This window comes from Podarcis liolepis, assembly GCF_965112155.1.
Source record: "Podarcis liolepis genome assembly, chromosome: 5".
NCBI lineage: Eukaryota > Metazoa > Chordata > Lepidosauria > Squamata > Lacertidae > Podarcis > Podarcis liolepis.
Window position 1 is genome coordinate 45,756,493 of NC_139556.1, and position 24,508 is coordinate 45,781,000.

Below are 24,508 nucleotides of genomic sequence, written 5' to 3' on the forward strand. Positions count from 1 at the left end.
GGTGTCTGGGAATCTGGTTGCTTCTGCAAAATGTAGATTCTTTTCCGGCTCAAACATTGCTAAAGAGGTAGGGAAGTACTGAGAACAATTGATCGGCTATCCTATTTGGATATAGGATATTGAATGATTGCTATATCCTACTTCTGAGGCCTAATTTGTAATTAAAATTGACCACAGGTAAAGCCCCAGTACTTACCAAGCATCTCCTGTACTTTCTTAGCATATCATCAGTTAGTGGCCTTCCCCATAGTGTTTGCAGGTTCCCAAATGTTGTAATTTATTTCGTTTATCTTACCCAGATATATATGTACTGTGTTTTTTTCATCCCAAGCAGCGTCTCATCCAAACTCTGCACTAGACCGTGACTTGTTTAGCTTCAGCAACATGGTTGCCTCATGTGACCTCAGGCTATATACCCTGATGCAGAAGTTTCTAAGTCCTATTTTGCTGGTTCTCCATGTTTAAAGTTTATGAAGTGGAGAAGCAGAGGGCATTTAAAGATGCAATTTTCCAACCTACATGCTGCAGTTGTGCAGCCTCCAGCGTAGTACCATCTGTCCTGCAATCAATTTATCAAGCCTTTTCTATGCACAGACTTGTCCCCTTTAGGTTTGAATAACATTTGAATAACATTGCTGAACCTTGCATTCACCTCAGACTTAAAAGATGCTGCTGTTCTTCAAGGAAGACTTTGCACGTGCATTTAGCACACTGGATTCTTCCCCCTTCCATGCATATGGTAAGAACATAAATAGAGCTTAATACAGGGGTCAGCAACCTGCGGCCCACGGGGGCAGTTTAACTGGCCCACAAACTGCCCCCGAACTGAGCCGCCCCCTTGGCAAATCCCCACATGCTGTGCTAAACTGGTGCAGCGTGGGGACTCGCTTCCGCAGTGCCAGAAATCGTGTCTGCGCATGCCCAGATGCCGGAAATCGCGCACGCAATCCGGCCCACAGAGAGATTTCTGCAGGACTTGAGCAGCCCAGGCAGGTAAAACTTTGCCAACCCCTGGCTTAATAGATCACTGCCCTGCCCCTGCAGATCAACAATTTTTTGGGGGGGGTGTCCATATTTTACTTCTTGAAATATGGCAATCCTGGTGTGTACACACTTCACTTTTCCAAGGATTACTGTTGTTGGCATCTGTGGATTATGGTAGTAAAATTAATATGAGCCTTTAACAGCAGATAGAGCTAAAACAGGAAGTGAGAAAGTACGCCACTCTTCCAACTTCCTCCTTTGGCTTTATTTACTTTTCAGGGAAGAAAAAGGTAGACAGCCTTACCACATCATGACCAATAGGGTAGGAGTGTTCAGAGGTTTTGTGGGCCCCAGAGGAAGACCTCATGCATGCCATTACCACTACAGGTGTCTTATCGTATACCTGATGGGGTGCAGTTACAATGGTCAGGGTTACAACTTGCTGTATACACACATCCAAATCCTGAAATGTAGTCTGAGATCCTGGTGCATGGACAATTTGGAGCATAGAAACAAAAAAGGGGTGAAGGGTGGGGGCCGATGCTAGAGCTGAGCAAGCTTGCAGCAATCCATAGAACTAGCAGGAACAAGGAGTTATCACACTTCTCCCACAAAATCCTCAATTCTACTGTAGGCTTGAAAATCTTGGGACCTCTGTGTGTGTTATGGTTAACACCTGACAGCATGTCTGGCAACAACAGACATCGAGATCTACATCTTTCTGTGACACAAACTGGAAAGTGTCCAATTCATCACCAGCAGTATTCTTCAAGACATTCTGAAAACAGTGTTTCATGTGCAATGAGTCATGGACAGAATATGGGTTGGAGCTTTAATGACTTTTTATTATGATGGTTGTGGGAGGAACTGAATAAACCATTTGTTGCCATGCCAGTAAAATTTTGCCGTGCCAATAAAATCTATGCAAGGTATTCCTTCCTATCCATATGTATAATATCAACACCCACACATATCCTGTGAGTAGCTGTATTTATTATGCATGTATGAAATTCTTGACTGCATCATTGAAATGCAGCAGTGTTATAGTAGTTACTATTATACTTTGCAATAAATATTCCAGAATATTTGGTTACTATCAGATAAGCTGTTTGTTTGTTCTCTGCACTGTCTAAGACTATGAGCTGCAATCCAGTAAGTCTGTGGTTCAAATCTTGCCTTAGCCATGGAGTCACTAGATGGCCTTAGGCAAGCCACAGTATCTCAGTCTCCACCCCTATCTGGAATACGGAGCTAATAAAAACCCTGTTCCCAGTATCGCCATGTGCACTGCCTCATTACTTGATCTTTAATTGTTTAGTGGGAACATCTGAATGGGTTTTTTAACCAGGGAGGAATCTACTTGCATTCAACATTTTTAGTAAGTTATAATTGTTCTACAGTGGTACCTCGGGTTACAGACTCTTCAGGTTACAGATGCTTCAGGTTACAGACTCCGCTAACCCAAAAATAGTATCTCGGGTTAAGAACTTTGCTTCAGGGTGAGAGCAGGGTGAGCGGCAGCGGGAGGCCCCATTAGCTAAAATGGTACCTCAGGTTAAGAACAGTTTCAGGTTAACAATGGACCTGCAGAACAAATTAAGTTCTTAACCCGAGGTACCACTGTATTAAACTCACTTTATATCAGATTCATGTAATTTTCCATACAGCAGCCTGAAAAAGTTGCACAGCACAGACAGCAAAAAGTTGCTTGGTAACAAAACAATAAAAGATCCTCAACTATTGGTATAGAAAAACACAACCTTCAGACTCCATTCTTGTCTGAAACAAAAGCGGCTAGAGGGATCAGCTCAGGATTCCTCATGCATCAAATTCACATGTACACTGAGTACTGCAAAGGGTTTGGTTGCCCATTTCCTCCCAAGGTGAGGGAAAGTGATATAGATTAAGCCTGGCAGGACAGCTTACTCTATTGCTTTAACCCCTTCATATATTAACTAGCCGAAAGCATGTTGGTTATATGAAGCTGGTTACCCTACAGTTTTTACATTTTAAATAGTAGTTCTGGGGTATGTGTAATCAGAATTAAAATCAACTGCCAGCTATTTGTTGCTGGAAGGAGGCTGCTACAGTGGTACCTCGGGTTAAGTACTTAATTCATTCCGGAGGTCTGTTCTTAACCTGAAACTGTTCTTAACCTGAAGCACAACTTTAGTTAATGGGGCCTCCCACTGCCACCGCGCCTCCGGAGCACAATTTCTGTTCTTATCCTGAAGCAAAGTTCTTAACCCGAGGTACTATTTCTGGGTTAGTGGCGTCTGTAACCTGAAGCGTATGTAACCCGAGGTACCACTGTATTTTCACCAATGGATACTTTTCTCCCAGGACAAGTAATGCTACTTTGTAAGCAAATGAGTTAAAGGATGGCAGGAGTTGTCACAGCTCTGAAGTCCCAGTCCTGCCTGGGCTCCCCTATGGATGCTGGTTCAACTTTTAAAACTAGTCATATTAATAGCTATCACACAATTGACATCATAACTAGTTAATAACTGACCTAATTTTCATGGTTGATTTCAGTAGGTTTTAAAACTTGTCTAATGCTGTGGTCAACTATTAGTATTGTGCAATTTGACTTACAGAGTATGAAGAAATATTCACATATTAGTTTGAATCAGCATGTGAAATTACATGACTTATTTACTGTTGTTCTGAAACTTGAAATACCACAAAAATGCTTACAAAGGAGAAAAGGTTTGTGATTGTCATGCTGGAGAGTTAGTTTCACCTGCTGCACAATTCTGGTGATTTTCATATATAAACTGAGGGGCTAATCTCTCCCCTGCCCTCTTCTCATCAGGATCCTAATAAATTCTTTGAACAATTCATTAATTTCATTGATTCCTGCTGTGTCATCTGATGGTCGGGCTAAACATATATCAGTTTTCTCATTTGGCATAGCAGTTCGCTTTTATTCCTTTGAATAACCAAGACATTAAAATGATAGGTCAATTCCACCCCCATGTGTGAAAATTTCTAACTTGCAGCTGACTTACATTGTGAATGAATTCAGAACAGAAAAGCAGGCATGCCAACAGCTTTATTCTGCTTTTCACCTGTAAGTAGTTATTTGAAGTAATTATAGTGGATGGCAATAGGATAAATCCACTAAAGTAATAATGAAACAAAGAGACTCAACTGTACTTTTCAAAGCCTATATGAAATACTATTGCTCCAAGAAGCATGTATTTTGTTCTTCATGAAAAGCAGATCAAAAAACAACAACAGCTACAATATAAAGGAAATAGTTTGATGCTATGATCTACCAGATTTCATTTCTTGATCCAGATGTGAATATTGGACACAAACACATCAAAACCTGCATCAATATAATCCAAATTTTCCATTGAAACACCTTCTCTTTTTTGTAATTGGAGTTATACAAATATTCATGTACCCCTATTTTTAATATTTGTTGGATTTCCAAAATTAGGAGGGACACAATAGATGGACAAGTATATTGAAACACAGAATGGGTTTCAAGGGAGATAGGCTATGATACTATCCTCTTACCACTGGGAACCGTGCTTAGCTTAAAAAAAAAAAAGGTATAAAAGCTAGATTTTTAAAAAAGTAAAAGAGAATCTCTCTGAATACTGATAGCACAGTCTTATTCATGTCTAATAAAAAATGTAAGCCCCATTGAGTTCAATGGGGTTAGCCTCCAGGAAACTCTGTATAGGATTGCAGCCCAAGTTGTACACCCAGATACTTGCACAGAGGGGGCTCACTTTTCCAAGAGATGCAACCTACCTCACAGCCACCAGCACTGAGATGCTTTCAGAGTAGCGACAGCAGGTAAACGATAAACTAAATCAACTCCAGTTCAATACTGACTTGACGTAAACTGGCAGTTTGCACAAGCCCTAGGATGCAAACTTAGATGAGTATGGAAAGACAAAGCACAGAAAAGCTTAATTCTGAGTAGTTCCTGAAGCAAATGGAACAGACAAGAGAAAGGTGCATGGCTCAAAACATGCATAATAATTCCAAGTGTTAAATTTTGTGAAAAGTGTAAGGTGAAAAGAGAGTGAAAAATAACTCTCTTTGGCATTTTCACATAATATGAAAAATAGCCTTTAGACAAAGAAGTGAGTGTGAAAATGCATGCAGAGCTCTACATGAGGCTATCTGACATGATGTGTAGACTAGGGGTTGTGCTGCTGCTCACATTGCTTGCCAACTCCACCTAGCCGCCCCCTGCCAAACTCCCTACTCCTCTGCCAAACCTTCTCCCTTGACACCTCTCCAAACACCAACCCACGATTATGTGAACTGCAGCATGATGATGTCCTTACAATTTTATTATATGCTAAGAAATACATTTATTTTAAAATTAATTTTCTCATTAACTCATGCGCCCCATAGCTCCCACAATTCCTTGCAATATGAAAGCACTCCTTCTTAATGCTCCACCCTTTCAGCCCCACATTCAAGTAACCACTAGAGAATGCCCAATGGACATAGCAATGGACATAAGTAGAGCTCCACCTGCCTGCCTGCTTTCTAACTTAGAGCCAGTCCATGGGGTGTTGCTGCCTGATGACTTCCTCTTCTTTAGTCAAAGTGGCTCCATCTGTCATTGGCTCCACCTCCTGTTAGTCACCTTACAAGTCGTAATGGACAGCAGCCAAGTGAAGAGATTTGTCTCAATCACCCTTTAGCCACTGTGTTATACTACAGTGGTACCTTGGGTTAAGCACTTAATTCATTTCGGAGGTCCGTTCTTAACCTGAAACTGTTCTTAACCTGAAGCACCACTTTAGCTAATGGGGCCTCCTGCTGCTGCTGCGCCGCCGCTGCACAATTTCTGTTCTCATCCTGAAGCAAAGTTCTTAACCTGAGGTAATATTTCTGGGTTAGCAGAGTCTGTAACCTGAAGCGTATGTAACCTGAAGTGTATATAAGCCAAGGTACCACTGTATTTGTATCTTTCAGAATATGGGAATGACTTACTGGGGCCATAACCAAACTAAGCCTCCTAGAGCAGTGATGGCCAAACTTGGCCCTCCAGCTGTTTTTTGGACTACAACTCCCATCATCCCTCGCTAATAGGCCAGTGGTCAGGGATGTCCCAAAACACAAAACAGCTGGAAGGCAGAGTTTGGCCATCACTGTCCTAGAGCAAAAGAAGGCTTAGTTTGGTCAGAATCGAGTATACACTTCCAAAGTTAATTCTAAATACATTACTTCTGATAAATGAGCCACCATAGTCGCTAGAGAGCCATGGAAAGTTGTGGTCCTGGGCTTTATAGGCTCGTCTACCCATGTACTATCTGAAACCAGAGGAGTGTGTTGGTTGCCAGATGTGAAACATATTGGCATTATTTTCAGCTCTCCTACCCCACTAGTAAGCCAAACTTTGGCATAGCTCAGTAACGTATGGCAGTGAAAAGGACCAGGAAGGAGCAAAGCCGCTACAAGGTCTTCTCCGGAAGCCCACATATCAGCATGACCTGGCTAAGCCATAGTTTACCATGCTAATCTTCTCTGTATCATTCCAATTTTAGTATATGTACTGCCGAAGCGAGCACTATAGTTTACCATACTGAGCAAACCAGGTATCTCCCCCACCGTTTGGGAAGCAAATGAAGAAAGCTCTGACCAAAGGCAAGTCACCATTGTGTCTTTTACACATTTATAACAACAGAATGAATTGGCCCTATGTGTGTATATACTAACCCTTTGCTATTCCTTCTTCATGTTTTCAGAAAGCAAACACAAACAAGAAGCTGAGTTTCACCCCCCAAATGTACATTGCCAAAAAATTCAATATGGGCAAAATGAAAACAAACAAACAAACAACACTCAGTCTACAAAATTTGAGCTTTCTAATGAATTCTTTGATTATGCAAAGCTTTCACGGGAACACAGGAATATTGTTATATTGAGTCAGGCCATTGGTCCATTTAGCTCAGTGTTGTCTTCCTACATGGAGACACCAGTGATTTAACCTGAGATCTTCGGCATGCAAAGCAGGTGTTCTCCCCCTGAGCCACAGCCCTTTCAGATCTTTACTGTTCATGGTTGGAGTGATTTTCCTGTCACTATGGCAACACTTTGCTGCAGACCAAAGTTCAATGATTTTACAACTTTATTACCACTGCTGTTAGTTCAAAGTTTATGGGCATGACTTTCTGCCAACACAGATACCAGTAACAGGGTCCCCATTATTCAGCAGCAGAAGTGAAGCTTCTATTCACTGGATTTCTCATTTAGAGAACTAAGAATCGAGGAGGGAAATCTTACTGCACCTCAGAAAAACACTTTTCTGATAAAATGCCATCCAAGAGAAAATCCCTGATGTTTGCTTCTGCTTTTTTCACCAGTGTTATCTCCTTGGTGATAGTTTGCCTTGTTCTTGCAACCAAAAATTGGGTTTCAAGTGAGATTAAATTCGGTGACATAAATTCCACTGAGACAATATTCATTACGTATGGACTCTTTGAAGGATCTTGTTCAAAGAACGTGCAAAATGGACTTAGTGTTGAAGATACCCCTTTCCAAGGTAACCATCTACTGAAGTAAATATAAAGAGTTATTGTTGGGAGCTGTTTGGTTTAATGCTGTCTGTTTACTTGGGTATTGTGAACCATGGCTTTAATTTCTTTATGTGGATACTTTTATGGAAGAGAAGAGTAACACCAGGAAGCAAAGAGCTGTAAAATAAGAATGGCAAACATTGTTACAAGCAAACTCTCTAAAAGAAAATTGACAAAATAGTCCATGACTTACGGCATGAAAATGATAAGAATTAGCTGAAGCTGAAAGATAGTCACAGAGAAAGTGTTTCCAGGAAGATAGCTCTGTTTGTATTTGTATTCTCTTAATTCAAGCTATAGGTGATAGAATTTCATGTCTTGTGTTAATTCACCAATTTTCCTTCCTAATAATAGCCACTTTCACACCAGCAGCAGGGTGTCTTGGGAGGCTGACATGTCCTAGTGATTACTAGATATTACCATTTTGGATGTTAAATTTTGTGTCCATTTATTCTGTTGCACAAGGACTGGCCATTTTGTCCTGTGTAGAATGCAGAAGGCCATTGCTAGCATATCATAGAATTATTACACCAGAAGATTAGCAGGTGAACAAATGCCTGATGTCAGCCAACTTTATTAGGTCCTATAGTGGTCTTGCTGGAATACATGTTCTCATCTTCAATTTATTTGTATGCCAGTTTTCACGGTAAACCTTGCTCACAGAAGCAGAACTACATAAAAGAATTTTGTATATAAAATAAAGCATTGGCTAAATATAATTCACTAACAATTATGAAACATAATATTAGTATGACTTTCTTTTAATAGGCCAAACATCTCATATGCACTAGTTTGGGTCCTAAGTTAATTTAATTTAATTTAAGGAAGTTCACAGAAAGAAAGTTTCATGTCTACTCTTTCCCTGTGTGATCAGTAATAAGCGCAAGTGAGCCAACTGGAATACAATTAGATCTGGTTCACGGTTATCATTTGATAACAATGTTGTATCTTCTTCCTTACCTATTTAGACTGCATACACCACAGAAAAGTCCAAGCAAGGTTTCTCCTTTGTTTCCTGAATGCTAGCTAGTGCCCTTGGTATTCTATGAATTGTTCATTTAGTTATTGTTCATAGTTCTGAAGGACAAAGTTTCTAAAATGCTAGATGGATGCATACCAAATGCATCCGAGTGAATAATTGATAAAAAGAGAGAAAGGAAAAGCCAAGGCTGAAATGGCTGGGAGAAACCACCATTCGCATCCTCTTGTCACTAGGCTTTTCACCAAGTAGTGCCACGATTTATAATGGGATGAATCCAGATCTGCTATGAGCGGAATTCTGCTAAAGGGATACTCCCACTTGAAAAGGGGGAAGAGGGGATTTTGGTCAATTTCCTCTGTGCCCCATGAAATGCTTCTCAAGAGAGAGTTGGTGGACCCTCCAGGAAAGCATGGCAGGTGGGCTAGGGAATGCAATGGGGTAAGGAGAGATTGGCAAAAACTGCCTTATCCACTTTCTTCATCATGGAGCCCTGTGGATGGAAGGACTGCAGCATATATTCCACAGATGTCTTGATCTTAATGGGTACTTCTCAGTGAGCACCCTTTTATATCATGTAGAGCATGGGTAGGCAAACTAAGGCCTGGGGGCCGGATCCAGCCTAATCACCTTCTAAATCCGGCCTGTGGACGGTCCGGGAATCAGTGTATTTTTACATGAGTAGAATGTGTGCTTTTATTTAAAATGCATCTCTGGGTTATTTGTGGGGCATAGGAATTCATTCTCCCCCCCCCAAAAATATAGTTTCCCCCCCCACAAGGTCTAAGGCACAGTGGACAGGCTCCCTGCTGAAAAGGTTTGCTGACCCCTGATGTAGAGTTTCATCAAATTACTGAACATTGTATAAATGAAGACCACAACATTTTGGAGATCTGCTATTTTCCTTTGAAATCACTCAGTAGGTTTCAGTTTCCCATGAAAGTCCATTTTAAAGCGCAAATGTTTGCTTTTCACAGAAATTTGGTTTACTAAACTTTGAGTTCCTTCATTCAAGGATTTATTTTCTAAGTACCAAGTCTTTTAGAGTTTGTAAGTGAAACTATAGTGTCAGGTAGACTAGAACAACATAGTTGTTCTGTAATAAACTAGTCAGCTTTAAGAAATTGTAGAAATCCTGTGCCAAAATAGCATAGGTCTGTCAATGGGTGTCTAAATAAAGCCTCCAAGTTCAATGGCACTATATCTTTAATTGTTGTTGTTTAGTCATTTAGTCGTGTCCGACTCTTCGTGACCCCATGGACCAGAGCACGCCAGGCACTCCTGTCTTCCACTGCCTCCCGCAGTTTGGTCAGACTCATGTTTGTAGCTTCGAGAACACTATCCAACCATCTCTTCCTCTTTCGTCCCCTTCTCCTTGTGCCCTCCATCTTTCCCAACATCAGGGTCTTTTCCAGGGAGTCTTCTCTTCTCATGAGGGGGCCAAAGTATTGGAGCCTCAGCTGTCAGGATTCTCAGGCCGCAGTCAGAGGTAACTGGCCTCACTCCAGGCATCCGGCTGAGATCCTTGTTGACCTTCCCGTCTGCGTCTCCCGGCAGGATACAGGCAAGGTCACAAATCGGCGATCCTCCTCAAACGTGAGAAGAACACACCATCCTCCCTCCTCCCTGCTTCCCCAGGGAGGGGAAAGAGACAGACAGAAACCTATTTACATGTCTTTTATTTCTGTCATTCCAGCAGTACAGAGAAACCGTGTCTGCACTCTCCAGTCTCCAGCAGTAGACTCTCAGCTCCACCCCTGTACTTCCAGTACAGGTCACATGACACTCTGAGCTAACATCCGGTGCTCAGTACACTGAATAGTTCCAATAGTACAATCCCAGACATCAACATCCTGTTTTGCATTCCAGACACCTGCAGCTGGCTTTCGCATTGCTGCTTTTTCCTGACAGGATCTGTCCTTCCAGTGAGCACTCAGGGCTGATTTCCTTAAGAATGGAGAGATTTGATCTTCTTGCAGTCCATGGGACTCTCAAGAGTATATGTTTAATTATATGATATTAAATACAAGCAACAGGGAGAATTTTTTTTATTTGTTTCCTGCTTGTGAATGTGCAGAAGCATCTGGTTGGCACTGTTGGAAACAATACACCAAACTAGATAGAGCTTGTTCTGATCCACTATGGCAGTTCTTACATCCCATGAATTTATATATTTGTTTACATACTATGGAAGTTGCAAAACCACATCCCCTGATGCCACATACTTCTCTATTGCATTGGGCACTGATCTCTTGTATAGAACTTCTGTTGATACAGAGCACAGTGCTGATAATGGTGAAGGTTGTGTCTGAGAGCAGAATGTAAGACACGCTGTAAAATTCTGTAGCGTGAATTAGATCGATGCCTTTATACCACAGTTCTTGGGCTGCAAGGAATTTGCTGGCAAGAGCAATTTGCTTGTATATTATAAGGTCAGTTAATTAGTAGCCTCACTGCAAACTAACAAAGACCTCTGATATTATCCCCTAAATTTATTGTGACTGCTACTCCACTGAACAGTAAACTTGATCTTCTCTTTTATGTCTTGGAAGTTAACAGTGCAAGGCATACAAAGCTCTATCAAAGTACTGGGCTCTTAATAGCCTGCCATTAATGATTTGTATGATGCAATAAACAAACGTGGCTTCTTGGACTCTTCCAAATATAGGCAGAATGAACTGGTTTTATTCTGAAATATTTATCTGACATACTTTGAATTGAGTTTTCATTCTGCCGGTACAGAAAAGGCAGCACAGACAATCTTGATTAGATTTAATTTGAAATACCTACTTGAAACATGGACACTTCTACTTTTGCATAAATACTTGTGAATAAGTTTTTTTTGTGAGGAAATTATAATCTCTCTTTGACACACACACATGTACCTTAGTTCTCAATAAGTGCTTCCTACAATGTGGGAAATGGATGGGCAAGGAATTATCAAATGAGATATTTTATCTTAAGGGGAATATAAATTGAGTGGTTAATATCTGCAATAACCGGTCATTATGCACATTCACTAGGCCACCTGGAGTATATGCACATAATCCTTCCATGAACAGGGGAATGTGCACAGTTCTATGTGCATAGGTACATGGTTTCAGATAAAATTATATGAATGCCATGAAGGGGGCAGCAAGCATGATCGCAGCTCCTCTCCCACATACTCATACACGAGAGAGAGAGAGGGGTGTGTGGAAGGCTCATTTATCAACTGAATCACTGCTTCTGATATCCTCTATATAACTATGAAATTTAGTTCCTAGACAGTTTTGTGATGACCATAAACTTTTTCTATGCAACATCAAGAGTTATAAACTTGCAGCTGCCCATCTACTTAGAAGCTTGTCATACTCTACTAGGTACAATGGTACATGCTCAGTTAGGCTGTTTTTCAAACGGGTATTCCTTCATGTCTAAATGTTTGAACTTCAGGGATAAATTACAAAAACAGTAATTTTAAAAAATACCGAAAGACTGAGGAGAAACTGAAAGAGCTAAACATCCAAGAATATGTATAAGTCAACTTGCCCGAATCCCAATGTAGAAGGGCAATTTCTCTAGAATCAGACATGTCTGATCATATTTGATAGCCCCCCCCCCGTTTCTTAGCAATAATATATAGTTAGCTTTAAAAAAATTCCATCCATAGAAACACAAGGTGATTTTCATCTGAAGTATTAATCACTGTATCTACTGATATTAACTATGATGCATTATTTTTCAGTTGTAGATTTGCTGGAAAATACTAAAACGAAGGGTTTCAACACTGTGATTATTATTCTGCTAGTTCTTAGTTTGATCAGCTCCTTCCTCAGTTCTGGATTTACATGCTACAATGCCGTTAGCAACCCCTACCAGACCTTTTTGGGCCCTATTGGGGTCTATACCTGGAATTCCATATCTGGTAAGTAATATACATTACTGTTGTTGTTGTTGTTGGCATCCTTCTGTCTCATTAGACAGTGAAGGGGTGCACCTTTGGGGTGAAGTCAAACCGTTGGAGAGTTACAGCACCTGCTGTGGCTGTAGAGACCAATATGGGAGAGACATGTTCTATTGTAGGTGGGGCAGGTAAAGGCGCCTGGTTTTGTTACTATGGGTACACTATGGGTTTTTCTTCTCTCTGTGTTCCTCCCAGCTGTCATTTCTCCTCTGGTCACTGCTTGTGGATACGTGACCCGACTGTCTCCAGGCACTGTGGCCGTCTGCAATGGATTCCCACTGGGTGGGGTCAATGTTGGCAACCTTCACGTTACATTTGCAGATATCTTTGTAACATTTGCTCTGCCAATGGGCCTGATGCCTTAAACCAGCTTCCCACAGAGTATGTCCCTGGGGAACTTGCCATCTTCCATTCTGTGGACATGACCAAGCCAGTGTGGACATACGGTTTAAAAAATATGATATTGCCAGTTTAAGGCCAGTGAGACCATGCACCCACTTTCCATTGGTCTCAAGTTCAAAATCCAGATAGGGAGAATGAAATACCTGGGAACAGGAAAGATGACTTACATTGTCCTGGTCAATTTTGCTGTATGGCCCGAGAAACCCTCCTCTGAGATGCTCTACTTATTTGTTGCTTACATCTGTAGCTGGCAGGAAGAGTCACACAGTGGGAGATGAGGGCTTCCTCTGATGCAGTAGGGGTCAGAATGGTACTCCTGCTAATGACTTGCAGTATTTGCTAGCATCCCTGTGATTGATGATGATGCCATTAATGAAATTTTTTCCCAACACAAATTTAGAAAACAATTCACCTATTTCGTAGATGTTTAAAAGGTAGCAAGAAGTGTTTTGCCTTGGCAGTGTGGCTGTAGTGAATGAACTGATTTTGAGAAGAAACTGCTTGCTTAATTATTTATATATCAGCATATTTCTGGGCCAATGCTTCTTTCTTTCTAAAAGGCACTCAGAGAGACTTACGTAGAATATCATGTTAAACAAGGGAGCTCACAAACTTTAGCCCACATATCTTTTCTGTTGTGTAGTGCTGTTTTGACAGTGTAGTTTGAAGCAAAAAGAAAGTGGTGCAGTGGTGCAAATCTCAACATAGCAGTGGACAAATATTTTTTCTATTCTTTATCATGTTATTTTTATTATTTACTAAATTTGTTGGTTGTTTTATCTTGTCCAGGGCAACCCAAAGAGGCTTACAACCAACCAACTAAACAAACAAACAAACAAACAAACAAACAAACAAACAAACAAACACCTCCATAGATGCATTAAAAGCAAAGGGGTCAGCAAACTTTTCCAGCAGGGGGTCGGTCCACTGTCCCTCAGACCTTGTGGAGGGCCAGACTATATTTTTGGGGGGGAAATGAATGAATTCTTATGCCCCACAAATAACCCAGAGATGCATTTTAAATAAAAGGACACATTCTACTCATGTAAAAACAAGCTGATTCCTGGACCATCCGCAGGCCGGATTTAGAAAGCGATTGGGCTGCACCCGGCCCCCGGGCCTTAGTTTGCCTACCCATGAGTAACATCCTACTCTCTTTTAAAAGGCACAGATAGTAAAAGCCCACTGATAATTAAAGGTCAAAGGCTTGGTTATAAAGTTTTGGGCTGGTGCCTAAAGATATGTAATAATGGCACCAAATGAGCCTCCTGTCCACAAGTGGGCAGCCATCGCAGAAAAAGGAGTTCCAAATCCAGACTAAGACACCTGAACTCTCTTGTCACTTAGTCTCATTGTAGTGTCACACACTAAAAAAAACAACCACACTCCTCCATGGAAAGACAGCTTAAGAAGGCTCCTTATGCTCCTTTTGTTTGCAAGAAACAAAAACAACTATGGATTAAGTCGCAGGAAGATTATTCTAGCAATACAGTGAGGTTCAGATGCTTCCTGCAGAAATACAGGACCAGGGATTGCACAATGGTTTAAAAACTGGGAGAAAATTTTTGGCACAGCACTAACTGCATCAGGTAGATCACGTATATCAAATTTCCAGTTATCAGATCAACAGGGCCCATTCTCATAAACTATAGAAATTGGTGGCTTATAACAGCAGACCATTTTTGTGTGTGCACTGCAGAGTATACCAATAACTGCAAATTGGGAGTGCCTCCAAAATTCATCTATAACACCTATTTCTTCTGCAGGTGTGCACTGCAGAGCAAACTGAGTAATAGCAGACAAGCCATCTTTCAAGGAAGGTTGTTCAAAGTTTTCATGGAGGTACCCCTGTAGAGCTTCTTCAGATGCCCCCGAGTTCATATTCGAAACAGAACAGAATTGAACAGAATTGTGACTGTAGATTGCTATCTTCTAATTATTTGATCTGTATTTGATCTCCTTGAAATGTAAGACTACTGCAGAGAAAGACTAATAGTTGGAGTATTGTGGTCAATAGCTGCAATCTCAATGAGCTGTGTATGGCTAGGCACATGGAAACTGAATGCAGTCAGGGTTTTTTTCTTTTGTTTGTTTTTAAATTACAATAGCGGCTCCAACAGCTGCAGAAGCGAGAAGTGCTTAAATCTCAACAGCTCCTTTGGATTGCAGCCAATATTTCTTAAATAAACTCAGTATTCCACTCATAATACAAGTGTAAGCAGAATCCATTTGTACAAAGATACATCAGCTTTATCATCTCCCTACTTAAATTTAAATATTATACATTTTATTTGTGGGTTTAATGAACGGTGGAGGTTGCATATAAACTAGCAACACTTGAATGAGAAGTCTCTTTGATTAGGCTTCTGAAACAAAACTATTAATCATAAGCATTTGCTTTCACTACATGGCAGCAAAATTGGAATATGTGATATAAATTAACTAACCATATGATAATAGCAGTCAGCAGGTATTATTCAAATAAACACGTAACAAGAAAATGATCATTAGGGCCAGCTCTACCATTGGGCAGAGTGAGGCAGCTGCCTCACATGGCAGATGTTCAATGGCAGTGCAATATCATAGAATCATAGAATCATAGAGTTGGAATAGACCACAAGGGCCATCAAGTCCAACCCCCTGCCAAGCAGGAAACACCATCAGAGCACTCCTGACATATGGTTGTCAAGCCTCTGCTTAAAGACCTCCAAAGTAGGAGACTCCACCACACTCCTTGGCAGCAAATTCCACTGTCGAACAGCTCTTACTGTCAGGAAGTTCTTCCTAATGTTTAGGTGGAATCTTCTTTCTTGTAGTTTGGATCCATTGCTCCGTGTCCGCTTCTCTGGAGCAGCAGAAAACAACCTTTCTCCCTCCTCTATATGACATCCTTTTATATATTTGAACATGGCTATCATATCACCCCTTAACCTCCTCTTCTCCAGGCTAAACATGCCCAGCTCCCTTAGCCGTTCCTCATAAGGCATCGTTTCCAGGCTTTTGACCATTTTGGTTGCCCTCCTCTGGACACGTTCCAGTTTGTCAGTGTCCTTCTTGAACTGTGGTGCCCAGAACTGGACACAGTACTCCAGGTGAGGTCTGACCAGAGCAGAATACAGTGGCACTATTACTTCCCTTGATCTAGATGCTATACTCCTATTGATGCAGCCCAGAATTGCATTGGCTTTTTTAGCTGCCGCGTCACACTGTTGGCTCATGTCAAGTTTGTATTCTCCCCACCATTATCCAGAGTCTTGTAAGCCAGCTTGCTCTGCACCCCCAAAGATAGCCTGTTGTTTCCAGGTTTGATGGAGAAAGGAAAGCTGTCATTTAATCAGGGTTAAATAAGATATAAACTACAAGTTCAGTTGGATTCTATGAAAGCTGCTGTTCTAGAGTAACAGATTTCTAGTTGTGCAATGGAGCTCTCTTCTCCTCTCCCCTGTAGCCTCATATGTACTCCAAAAATCTGGTTCAGAGGGTCAGAGAACTTTCTGGAGCATATTTTGAGGGCATTTGGGGAGGGAAGTGGAAGGCCTGTTGCATGACTGGAACTCTCCACATACACTGTTGGATACAAGCCTGGATGAAATGAGATGGTACCATCTTACCCATTGCCTCAGGCAGCAAAATGTCTTGGGCCAGCCTCGATGATTACATAGCAATGTCCAAAATGGCTCTGGGAGAATGTGACATCCCAGGATGCCCTCTGGAGGAAAGGCATTTCTCCTGCCTAGATGCAGTGGGTGTTACTCCCTCAAACAAGTGTATGGGAACTGCAACTAACATGATGCCCTGGCACTGGCGGATGATTCATGCAGCTCTCATCTGGTAATCTAAGGGCCCAAACTGAAGTGCTGCACAAGATCTGTGAGTGGCTCTCTTGACGTTGTTTTCAGATTTTGAAGCAGCAGTTGGGAACTCTGATTTTGATCAAAGCAGAGAAAAAAAGTAGGGATTAGTCATTTCCCCCTGCACAATTTCCCCCAATCTATATCATCCACACATCCCAAAGCTATTAGCCCCCTGAGAAAGATGCAGGCATGAAGCAGGTGTCCCGCCAGGAGGCAATCTAGAGCATGGAAATGGCACAGAGAAGCTTAATTGCTTGCCCAACGCTGCTGTGATGGCTGATTTGCCATCGCTCCTTTGTGATATTGGTCCTAATAAAGGTGTTATGCTGCTGTAACTTCTGCATGTCTTTTCCCTAATTGACCAACAAAGGTACCTATGGTGTCTGATCTGTGGCAGTTATGATACACACAACTGTCACTTGATGCGCCACACTGCTCTAGTAAATACAGATATCAGATTTCTTCAATATAACGTTGTGTTATTTATTTTACAATCAGAGGGTAGTTTTATCATTTACTTTTACGATGGTCCTATTCTGTACTAGCTGTCTCCCACACAAAACCCATCTGCACTTTGCCTCAGGCTGAGTTTCCACTCTCCTACATAAAACCTCCCAGACATTTTCCACCCAAAACATAACAAACCTGTTAAAGAAATATCACCACAAGACCGTTGCTACATTTTGAATTTTAATAAAAGCTGTGAGGTTAGTAAAGCCTTGAAGAGGGCGGCATGAGAACTGGAGTTGCAAAAATAGGGCAAAACTTTGCTAAGAGAAAAATCCGCAATACATCAGGTTCTGTAGAAGAGGGGAGAGACAGAGAGAGCAGATTTCTAGACGTTTCAGAAAGTTGAGATATGTTAGAATGCAAGATGAACTCCATCAAATATTTCCCTGGGGGTATAACCCTTCATTCCCCTATTTGGCTTACATCTGGTTTCTTTTGATGTACTTTGCTATCCTTGTGATCTTGCTACTGAAATAACTCCAGTTCTTACACTAAATATGTCTCAAGAGGCTCCTGCTTTTTCTAACAGCAAGCTTTGGACTAAAAGAATTTATTCACAGGGAATGAGGGAGCCTGTTACAAAATATACCAGCATTAGATCGTTCCCATATAATATCCTTTTTTGTTGAAAGATGGTTCTTACTACCAGAGTACTTTACTTTTCTGCTTTCCAGCTTAATAGTTCCTTTTGGAAGTGATTTGGTACCAGTAGAGGAAGATTTCTGAAGCACTGTAAAAATGTCAGGTTCCAGTGTCAGATGAAAATCAGGATAGTTAGTCCTAAATTTAGCACCCCTGCACTGAGTTTATGCCATTTAAGGCTTTTTCCAGACTTTAGAGCCTTGGAAATGGTGGTATTTCCAGATTTGTATAATACCTAAATAGGGTTTATTCATCACTTGTATTTCAGGATAGTCCCAATTACAGTCTGATTCTGAGCGTATTTACTTGGCATCAAGTCCCACTGCATTCAGTGGGGCTTTTACACAGGTAAGTCTGCAAATGCCAGGCTTCAGTGGGAGCACAACTTTCTGCTGCTTTCCAAAACTAAAGTTAAGTGTCAGGCATTGGAGCGCAGACTGGAAAGGACATGTTTTTCCTTTGAATTGTGATAATCTGATGTCCAGTGATTTAAAAAAAAAAATGAGAGTGAGGTAGGCTAGATTGCATTCCCTACCAATGATTTAGATAAAATGGGGTGGGGGGAGAGGTCAAGACTTGTGAATTGTAAAAAGAGAATTTCCCGATAATTCAAGCACTGCTCCACCAGCCTTGCCCTTTCTTCCAACCCCACCTAAGCCTCTGACAGCCTTATTCTGCAAATTTTGTTGACAACAGAAAAGAACTTTGAAAAAAATATTCATCTGCCTACTATCACTTTCCCAAACTAATATCAGAAATATTTGCTTTCCTTTTTATTTTTAAGGCATCTGCTCCCTCCTGGGCTTGTTTCTGTTTCCTGCAAATGTGGAAGTGAACGAACTGTCCGTTGAGCTGGCTGCACCTTGCGGTCCTTCAAAAGAAGCCACACTCTCTAACACTTATGGATATTCATACTGGATCGTGCTTCTTATAGTCCTTTCAAATGCTGCAGCTATCATTATCATTGTTTTCTACCAACGTGCAAGGTATTCAAAAAGGAAAGAGCGAGAGAGACCCATGGAAATTGCACCCAAAGATGGCATTTTATTTTGATGGAATCTGCTGCTTAATTTCAAGGACAAGTGTGCAGTCTAAACCACCATCATTTACATGTATGTCAGGCCCATTGACTTATGGAGGGTGGATAATTCAGCACAGGGTTGCTACCTATATGAATAAAATAGAACAACAATGTGGACGATTGGGGTTGATAAATGGAAAAGTGATATTCTGTGTTTTCCAGCTGTTTGCTACACTATAATTTATTTCAGATTCTGTCCACTAAGTAAGGTCTTTCTATAGGTCTGTACAACTTGTAACTCCAAACCTGCTATATATTTGATTCTGTCTAATTGAATCTACAATTACATTTCACTTACTATGAGGTTATGTTGGACCTACTGTTCTAGTATACCTGCTCCTTTTACATAATAGATGTTACTTAATGAAAAGGCATAGTTGTGAACCCAACCTTGTGTATGTTACCCTTCATCAACCTGGTCACTCCCAGATATTTTTGACTACAACATCCATCAGTCCCAGCGTCCCATTTACATGTAAATTGGATGCTGACCAAGGCTCCATTGAGTTACCTAGTAATTTGTGGCTTACTCAAAAGAGTGCTAGAGACTGAAGACCACAGAGCAACTTTCCTGGCAATACTAATCTTTCAAAATTTTCAGGCTTTCCTGTATGTCCTTTAGATCACTGGTCTTCAACAGGTGGTTTGGGACCCAGTCGTGATCCAAGGTGGGTCACAACAGGAGCACTAGCACCGGGCAAATGTATGGTAAAAATTTAAGAAATGGGTCCCCAAATGCATGTTTGGGTTAAAACTAGGTCCTGGATCTGAAAAGGTTGAAGATACCTGCTTTAGATTAAAGGTTCTACATCAATGGCATGAAGCACATTCGTGCGCCTGAGAGCCCCAAGCTGATAATTTTCTGAAAGGAGATTGAGATCTGCATTTCCTGCTGGTGGTGATTATTATATGAAATTGGGAAATCTCCTGAGGCTTGTCCACCACTGATAACAGTCTCGTGCTGCTGTACAATTGCTGGAGCCATGCTGAGCCACTTATTTTCAAAAACCAAGACATGGATTCTCTGATAATACAAATGCTCTGCTTCTGTCATAAGGTCTGATTGTAGATTTAATCACATTGCATGATGGATGTTGGCTCAGCAAAACAGTGACAATTGCTCGCTGAAGCTCACTGTGAAATTTTTGCAGCTCAAGCAGAACTGGCAAATGCTTGGCTGTGTGCCAGTTTCGCTTGTGGGGGCAAATGTCTGATTATTTTAGCCTAAACATCTGCAGCGGCAGAAAGTAGTTTTTACGCTGTATAAAATCTTTAGTTATCTCTCAAAGGATTGATTCAACATGAACATGTGGAACTTACCTTGGTTGGGTACAAGCCAGTCTTGTGGCCCTTAAACTTCATTGTTTGATGACCACTGTTCCAGTTCACTTGATCTTCACAAAGCACCACATTTTCTTACTTTACAGTCACCGCAGCAAAGGGGAAAAAAAGCTTCAAAAGCTTCTGAATGCAAACTCAGCTGCTGCATTTGACCTCTGTGACCTTGCTGCAATGAAGCTATATGCATACATGATGGAGGAGGAGAATTAGCTACACAGAAGGGCTTCTTGAATGCTTCCACAGCAACTAGTCGCGCTGCTGAAGTGGCAAGCCACTTTTCAATTCAGAACTTGCAATATAAATTTAAAAGTGGTTTGCCTTTTCAGCATGTGGTAGAAATCCCCTCCCCCTTCAAATATCTAGCACTCCATCCTGCTCCCCTATTTTTATTGCATTCTTGGAAACCACCTCCAAGGAGCATTTAGGATAAGTTCAACCAGCTCGCTAATCTAAGAATGATTTTATTTTCCACCAAGAACCAATTTGCGTATCTGCTTCAGTTCTTGTCCTTCGTGGTTTTCAGTCGGCCTGGATTAGTGAATATGTGCCAAAAGCCATATGATCTAGGAAGACGTCGGCTGTTGGAGTGAAGTGCCATCCACTTGATAGCTGCCACAGAAAAGAAGCCATAACTGATTCCAAATTCCCTAGGATATTCTTGTTTGGAATCTTATCTCATTTGCAAGTAATACAGGTGTTACCTTTCTGTCTCAGCCGTGCCCCCTCCCAGGGGAAACAACAGCTTGGGAAAATCTTTAGGGAAATAACACAAGGGGAAAGGGGGTTAATTTTCCTCCCTTCCACCAGCATCACAGCCCAGATCCTATTTTCCACCCATGACTGCTTTTATTTTTAAAACAAATGGTCATTTTGAAACAAATAGGCCTGCTCTTTGACAGGGAGGCCCTGATCCTATCCTGAATGTGCATGGGAGTAGATATTTGAATGCTTTCATGTAGGGATCTGAAGAAGAATTGCTATGCTGTACAGACTACAGAACTGATCTTTTGCAATTTTCTATTAATTCTGCTCCCGCAGACCTAAGTCTACACTAAAGCTTATTAATCATTAGCACAGTTAGGAGGGGTATCGTACATTTAAAAAGATCAGTTTCCATATTGTTTGTCTAGGGTAAAAATGGAGGAAAGGAAACAGTTTGTGGCTGTTTTCTCAAGCTGCTTGCTACTGTAGGATGCTTAATCACTTGCTTGTGGGTTCAGGAGGCAGTCTAGCATCCATGAAGGCAGTTCTCAAAGCCAGGTACCAGGAAGGCTTATAAGGACTGCTAAAAGAAAGCTAGCTTTATTGTTTGGAATAAGCCTAGGTAAGACTGTCTCCAGACCACATCCAACTGAGCACCCATCATTACTTACTTGCACAAAGCTTATGCAGAGGTTAAATTCTATCTGGTCTTTGTTCTGATTAGTTTGCAGGGATGTTACACAACAATGAGCATTCATCCAGCTAGATATTTATATGTCTCCCCATTAAACATTTGTTCACCACACATTTTTCTGTGCATTTCCCTGTCACTTTTCTAATTACAAAGAGTCTGTTTCTTTTTTAAAGGGAGGTTGGTGCACTAGGGTGACATTTTATTCCACTTTAATTGTGCAAACCTAAATTTCCTGGTATGCACCTGAATCCCTCCTGCAAAATAGTGACAGGGGTATTCAACTAAATTGCTGTGCTAGTGCAAGGATTAGGGCTAGCAAACCACAGGTTTTCACTCCCCCCCCACTCTTCCTCAAATCTGCTCTAGAGGGTTGGGGAAAACACCAGAATAGATTTAGGGGGCATGGAGAAGGGGGAGATCATTATGTTGCACTGGCAGAATGATTTGCTTAAAGCTATTGTGGTCTAAACCATTGACCCTAGGGTTTGCCGATCAGAAGGTCAGCAGTTCGAATCCCCGCAACAAGGTGAGCTCTTGTTACTCAGTTCCTGCTCCTGCCAACCTAGCAGTTCGAAAGCACGTCAAAGTGCAAGTAGATAAATACCTTCCGACAGGAAGGTAAACAGCGTTTCTGTGCGCTGCTCTCGTTTAGCCAGAAGCGGATTAGTCATGCTGGCCACATGACCCGGAAAAACTGTCTGTGGACAAACGTCGGCTCCCTCGGCCAGTAAAGCGAGATGAGCTCCACAACCCCAGTTGTTCACGACTAGACTTAACAGTCAGGGGTCCTTTACTGTTATGTACTAAGCTTGGGTCCTAGAACAATAGCCAAGTAGGATCCTAGAATGCAACAACTGATTGGCTTGCAGGAGAAGACCAATCAGGCTCCAGGGGGGAAGCAGAATCAGCCAATCAGGCGGGACTTATTGTGCAAAAATGTATATAAAAGCCTGAGGTTTGGGGGGCAATTAAATCACTGTTTTACAAGCTGCAATAAAGAGCATGAAATCACTACAGGACTCCAAGTATATTTCATTTACCTTTTTTTTTTACTATGAATACAACCGAGAGTCTGGCGGCAGCTTGCATTACAACACAGATCACTGAGTAGGGAAGCAAGGAGAGATTTAAATGAGGGCAACGAGTGGGGACTTACAATTTCTCTTGGAGATGAAAGTCACATACGTTCTCCTTAAATATGGGCATAAGGGAAAGCTGTTTTTAGATTATGAGTAGATGGTATATCTACTCAGACCAGATACAAAAGAAATCAATAAAAAAGATATTACCACAGTTTGGAAGTGTTAAAAAGAAAGAGGAGGGGCTTTTCCCCATATGTGGTGGGAACTAGTTAGGAGAAGGAAATATAAAAACCAAATGAAAAAGATCTTAAGGTATGAAATCCCCCTCCAATTTTTCCTATTAAATTATGTGGAAAGTTTTCCTATTAAATTAAATCTGACAGTGTCTTAATATAAAGAATTAGCTTCCTACACTTTAGCTACAGCAAGAGTACTACTTTTTCCCAGAACATGGAGATCAGCAAACACACCATCTTTTAAGGAATGGCTGGAGAAACTGCTATGCCTAAATTGATTCATTAGGTAAAAAGGTAAAGTAAACAACCCCTGGATGGTTAAGTCCAGACAAAGGTGACTATGGGGTAGGGGGCTCATCTCGCTTTCAGTCCGAGGGGCGTTTGTCCAAAGACAGCTTTCCAGATCATGTGGCCTGCATGACTAAACCGCTTCTGGCGCAATGGGACTCTGTGACAGAAGCCAGAGTGCACAGAAACATTGTTTACCTTTCCGCCACAGTGGCACCTATTTTATCTACTTGCACTGGAGTGCTTTCGAACTGCTAGGTGGGCAGAAGCTGGGACAGAGCAATGGGAGCTCACCCCGTCGCAGGGATTCAAACCACTGACCTTCTGATCAGCAAGCCCAAGAGGCTCAGTGGTTTAGACCGCAGCACCACCCATGTCAGATTCAGAGAACAAAGACAAAGGTACAATAGCTTTATGACAAAATAATATAGCGTTATTGAGTAGCCCCCAAAATAATGGTTGTGGCCAAACATAACATCAGTTTATACAGTATTAAGAATCGATATAACCAGCTCTGATTCTATTACAAATCAACCCTTTTATTTCCCTTCAGCAAAGCAATGCTTTTTCCTTCTATTTATCAGTTTGGTGTGCTATGTTTAAGCTTGTGATATTTACAACTGATTATTATCTTTGATAAAACTATGATGTGCCAATGATACTTATAAATTAAATAAAAATTGTGAACTTTTTAAAAAAGCAATTTCTCTTATAAGTACAGGCACACACACCACACACATAATTCAGCGTTTATAGCAAATGTTTACAGCTTCATTTTGTGAAGTACAGTAAATATTTTTCACTAAAGTGGTTGGTTGACGTAACCTGCAAGTACATCTTCCTCCTTCCTTCCCTACCACAAAAATTCTTCTGGGAGACCAAGCACTTGTCAAAGCATCCCCATATTATTGAGTATACCCTCTCTGAGATTACATGATATATGTACCACCTTATGGGACCAGGAAACATCAGGCACTTAGCAATTGTACGGTAAAGAGAGCCAAACGTTGCTGCGAGCGCATTGCAAAAGGCCTCCCAAGGGTCGAAAAGAGAAGATACATATCAGAGAATGCCAACCACAGCACTTTATAAACATGTATTTGCTACTGCAGGACATTACTCATAATCGCACAGGATGGCATATGTTCTGCCTCTGTGAACAGGCAAAGGTCAAGTTAATTTAAAAGGTGAAATCAATCTGTGGCTTCAA

At 41.3% G+C, this 24,508-nt stretch overlaps 2 protein-coding genes across 5 annotated transcripts in view; one reads left to right on the forward strand and one right to left on the reverse strand.

The window, feature by feature from the left end:
* Positions 1-24,508, reverse strand: part of PTPRE (protein tyrosine phosphatase receptor type E) — a 159,933-nt gene that overhangs the window by 122,372 nt on the left and 13,053 nt on the right. The gene's annotated exons all lie outside the window — the stretch shown is intronic.
* Positions 7,143-24,140, forward strand: CLRN3 (clarin 3). Its single transcript, XM_083506242.1, has 3 exons — positions 7,143-7,507; positions 12,248-12,427; positions 18,659-24,140. Exons 1-3 carry the CDS (start codon positions 7,279-7,281, stop codon positions 18,925-18,927), a joined length of 678 nt encoding a protein of 225 aa, XP_083362368.1. The 5' UTR covers positions 7,143-7,278; the 3' UTR covers positions 18,928-24,140.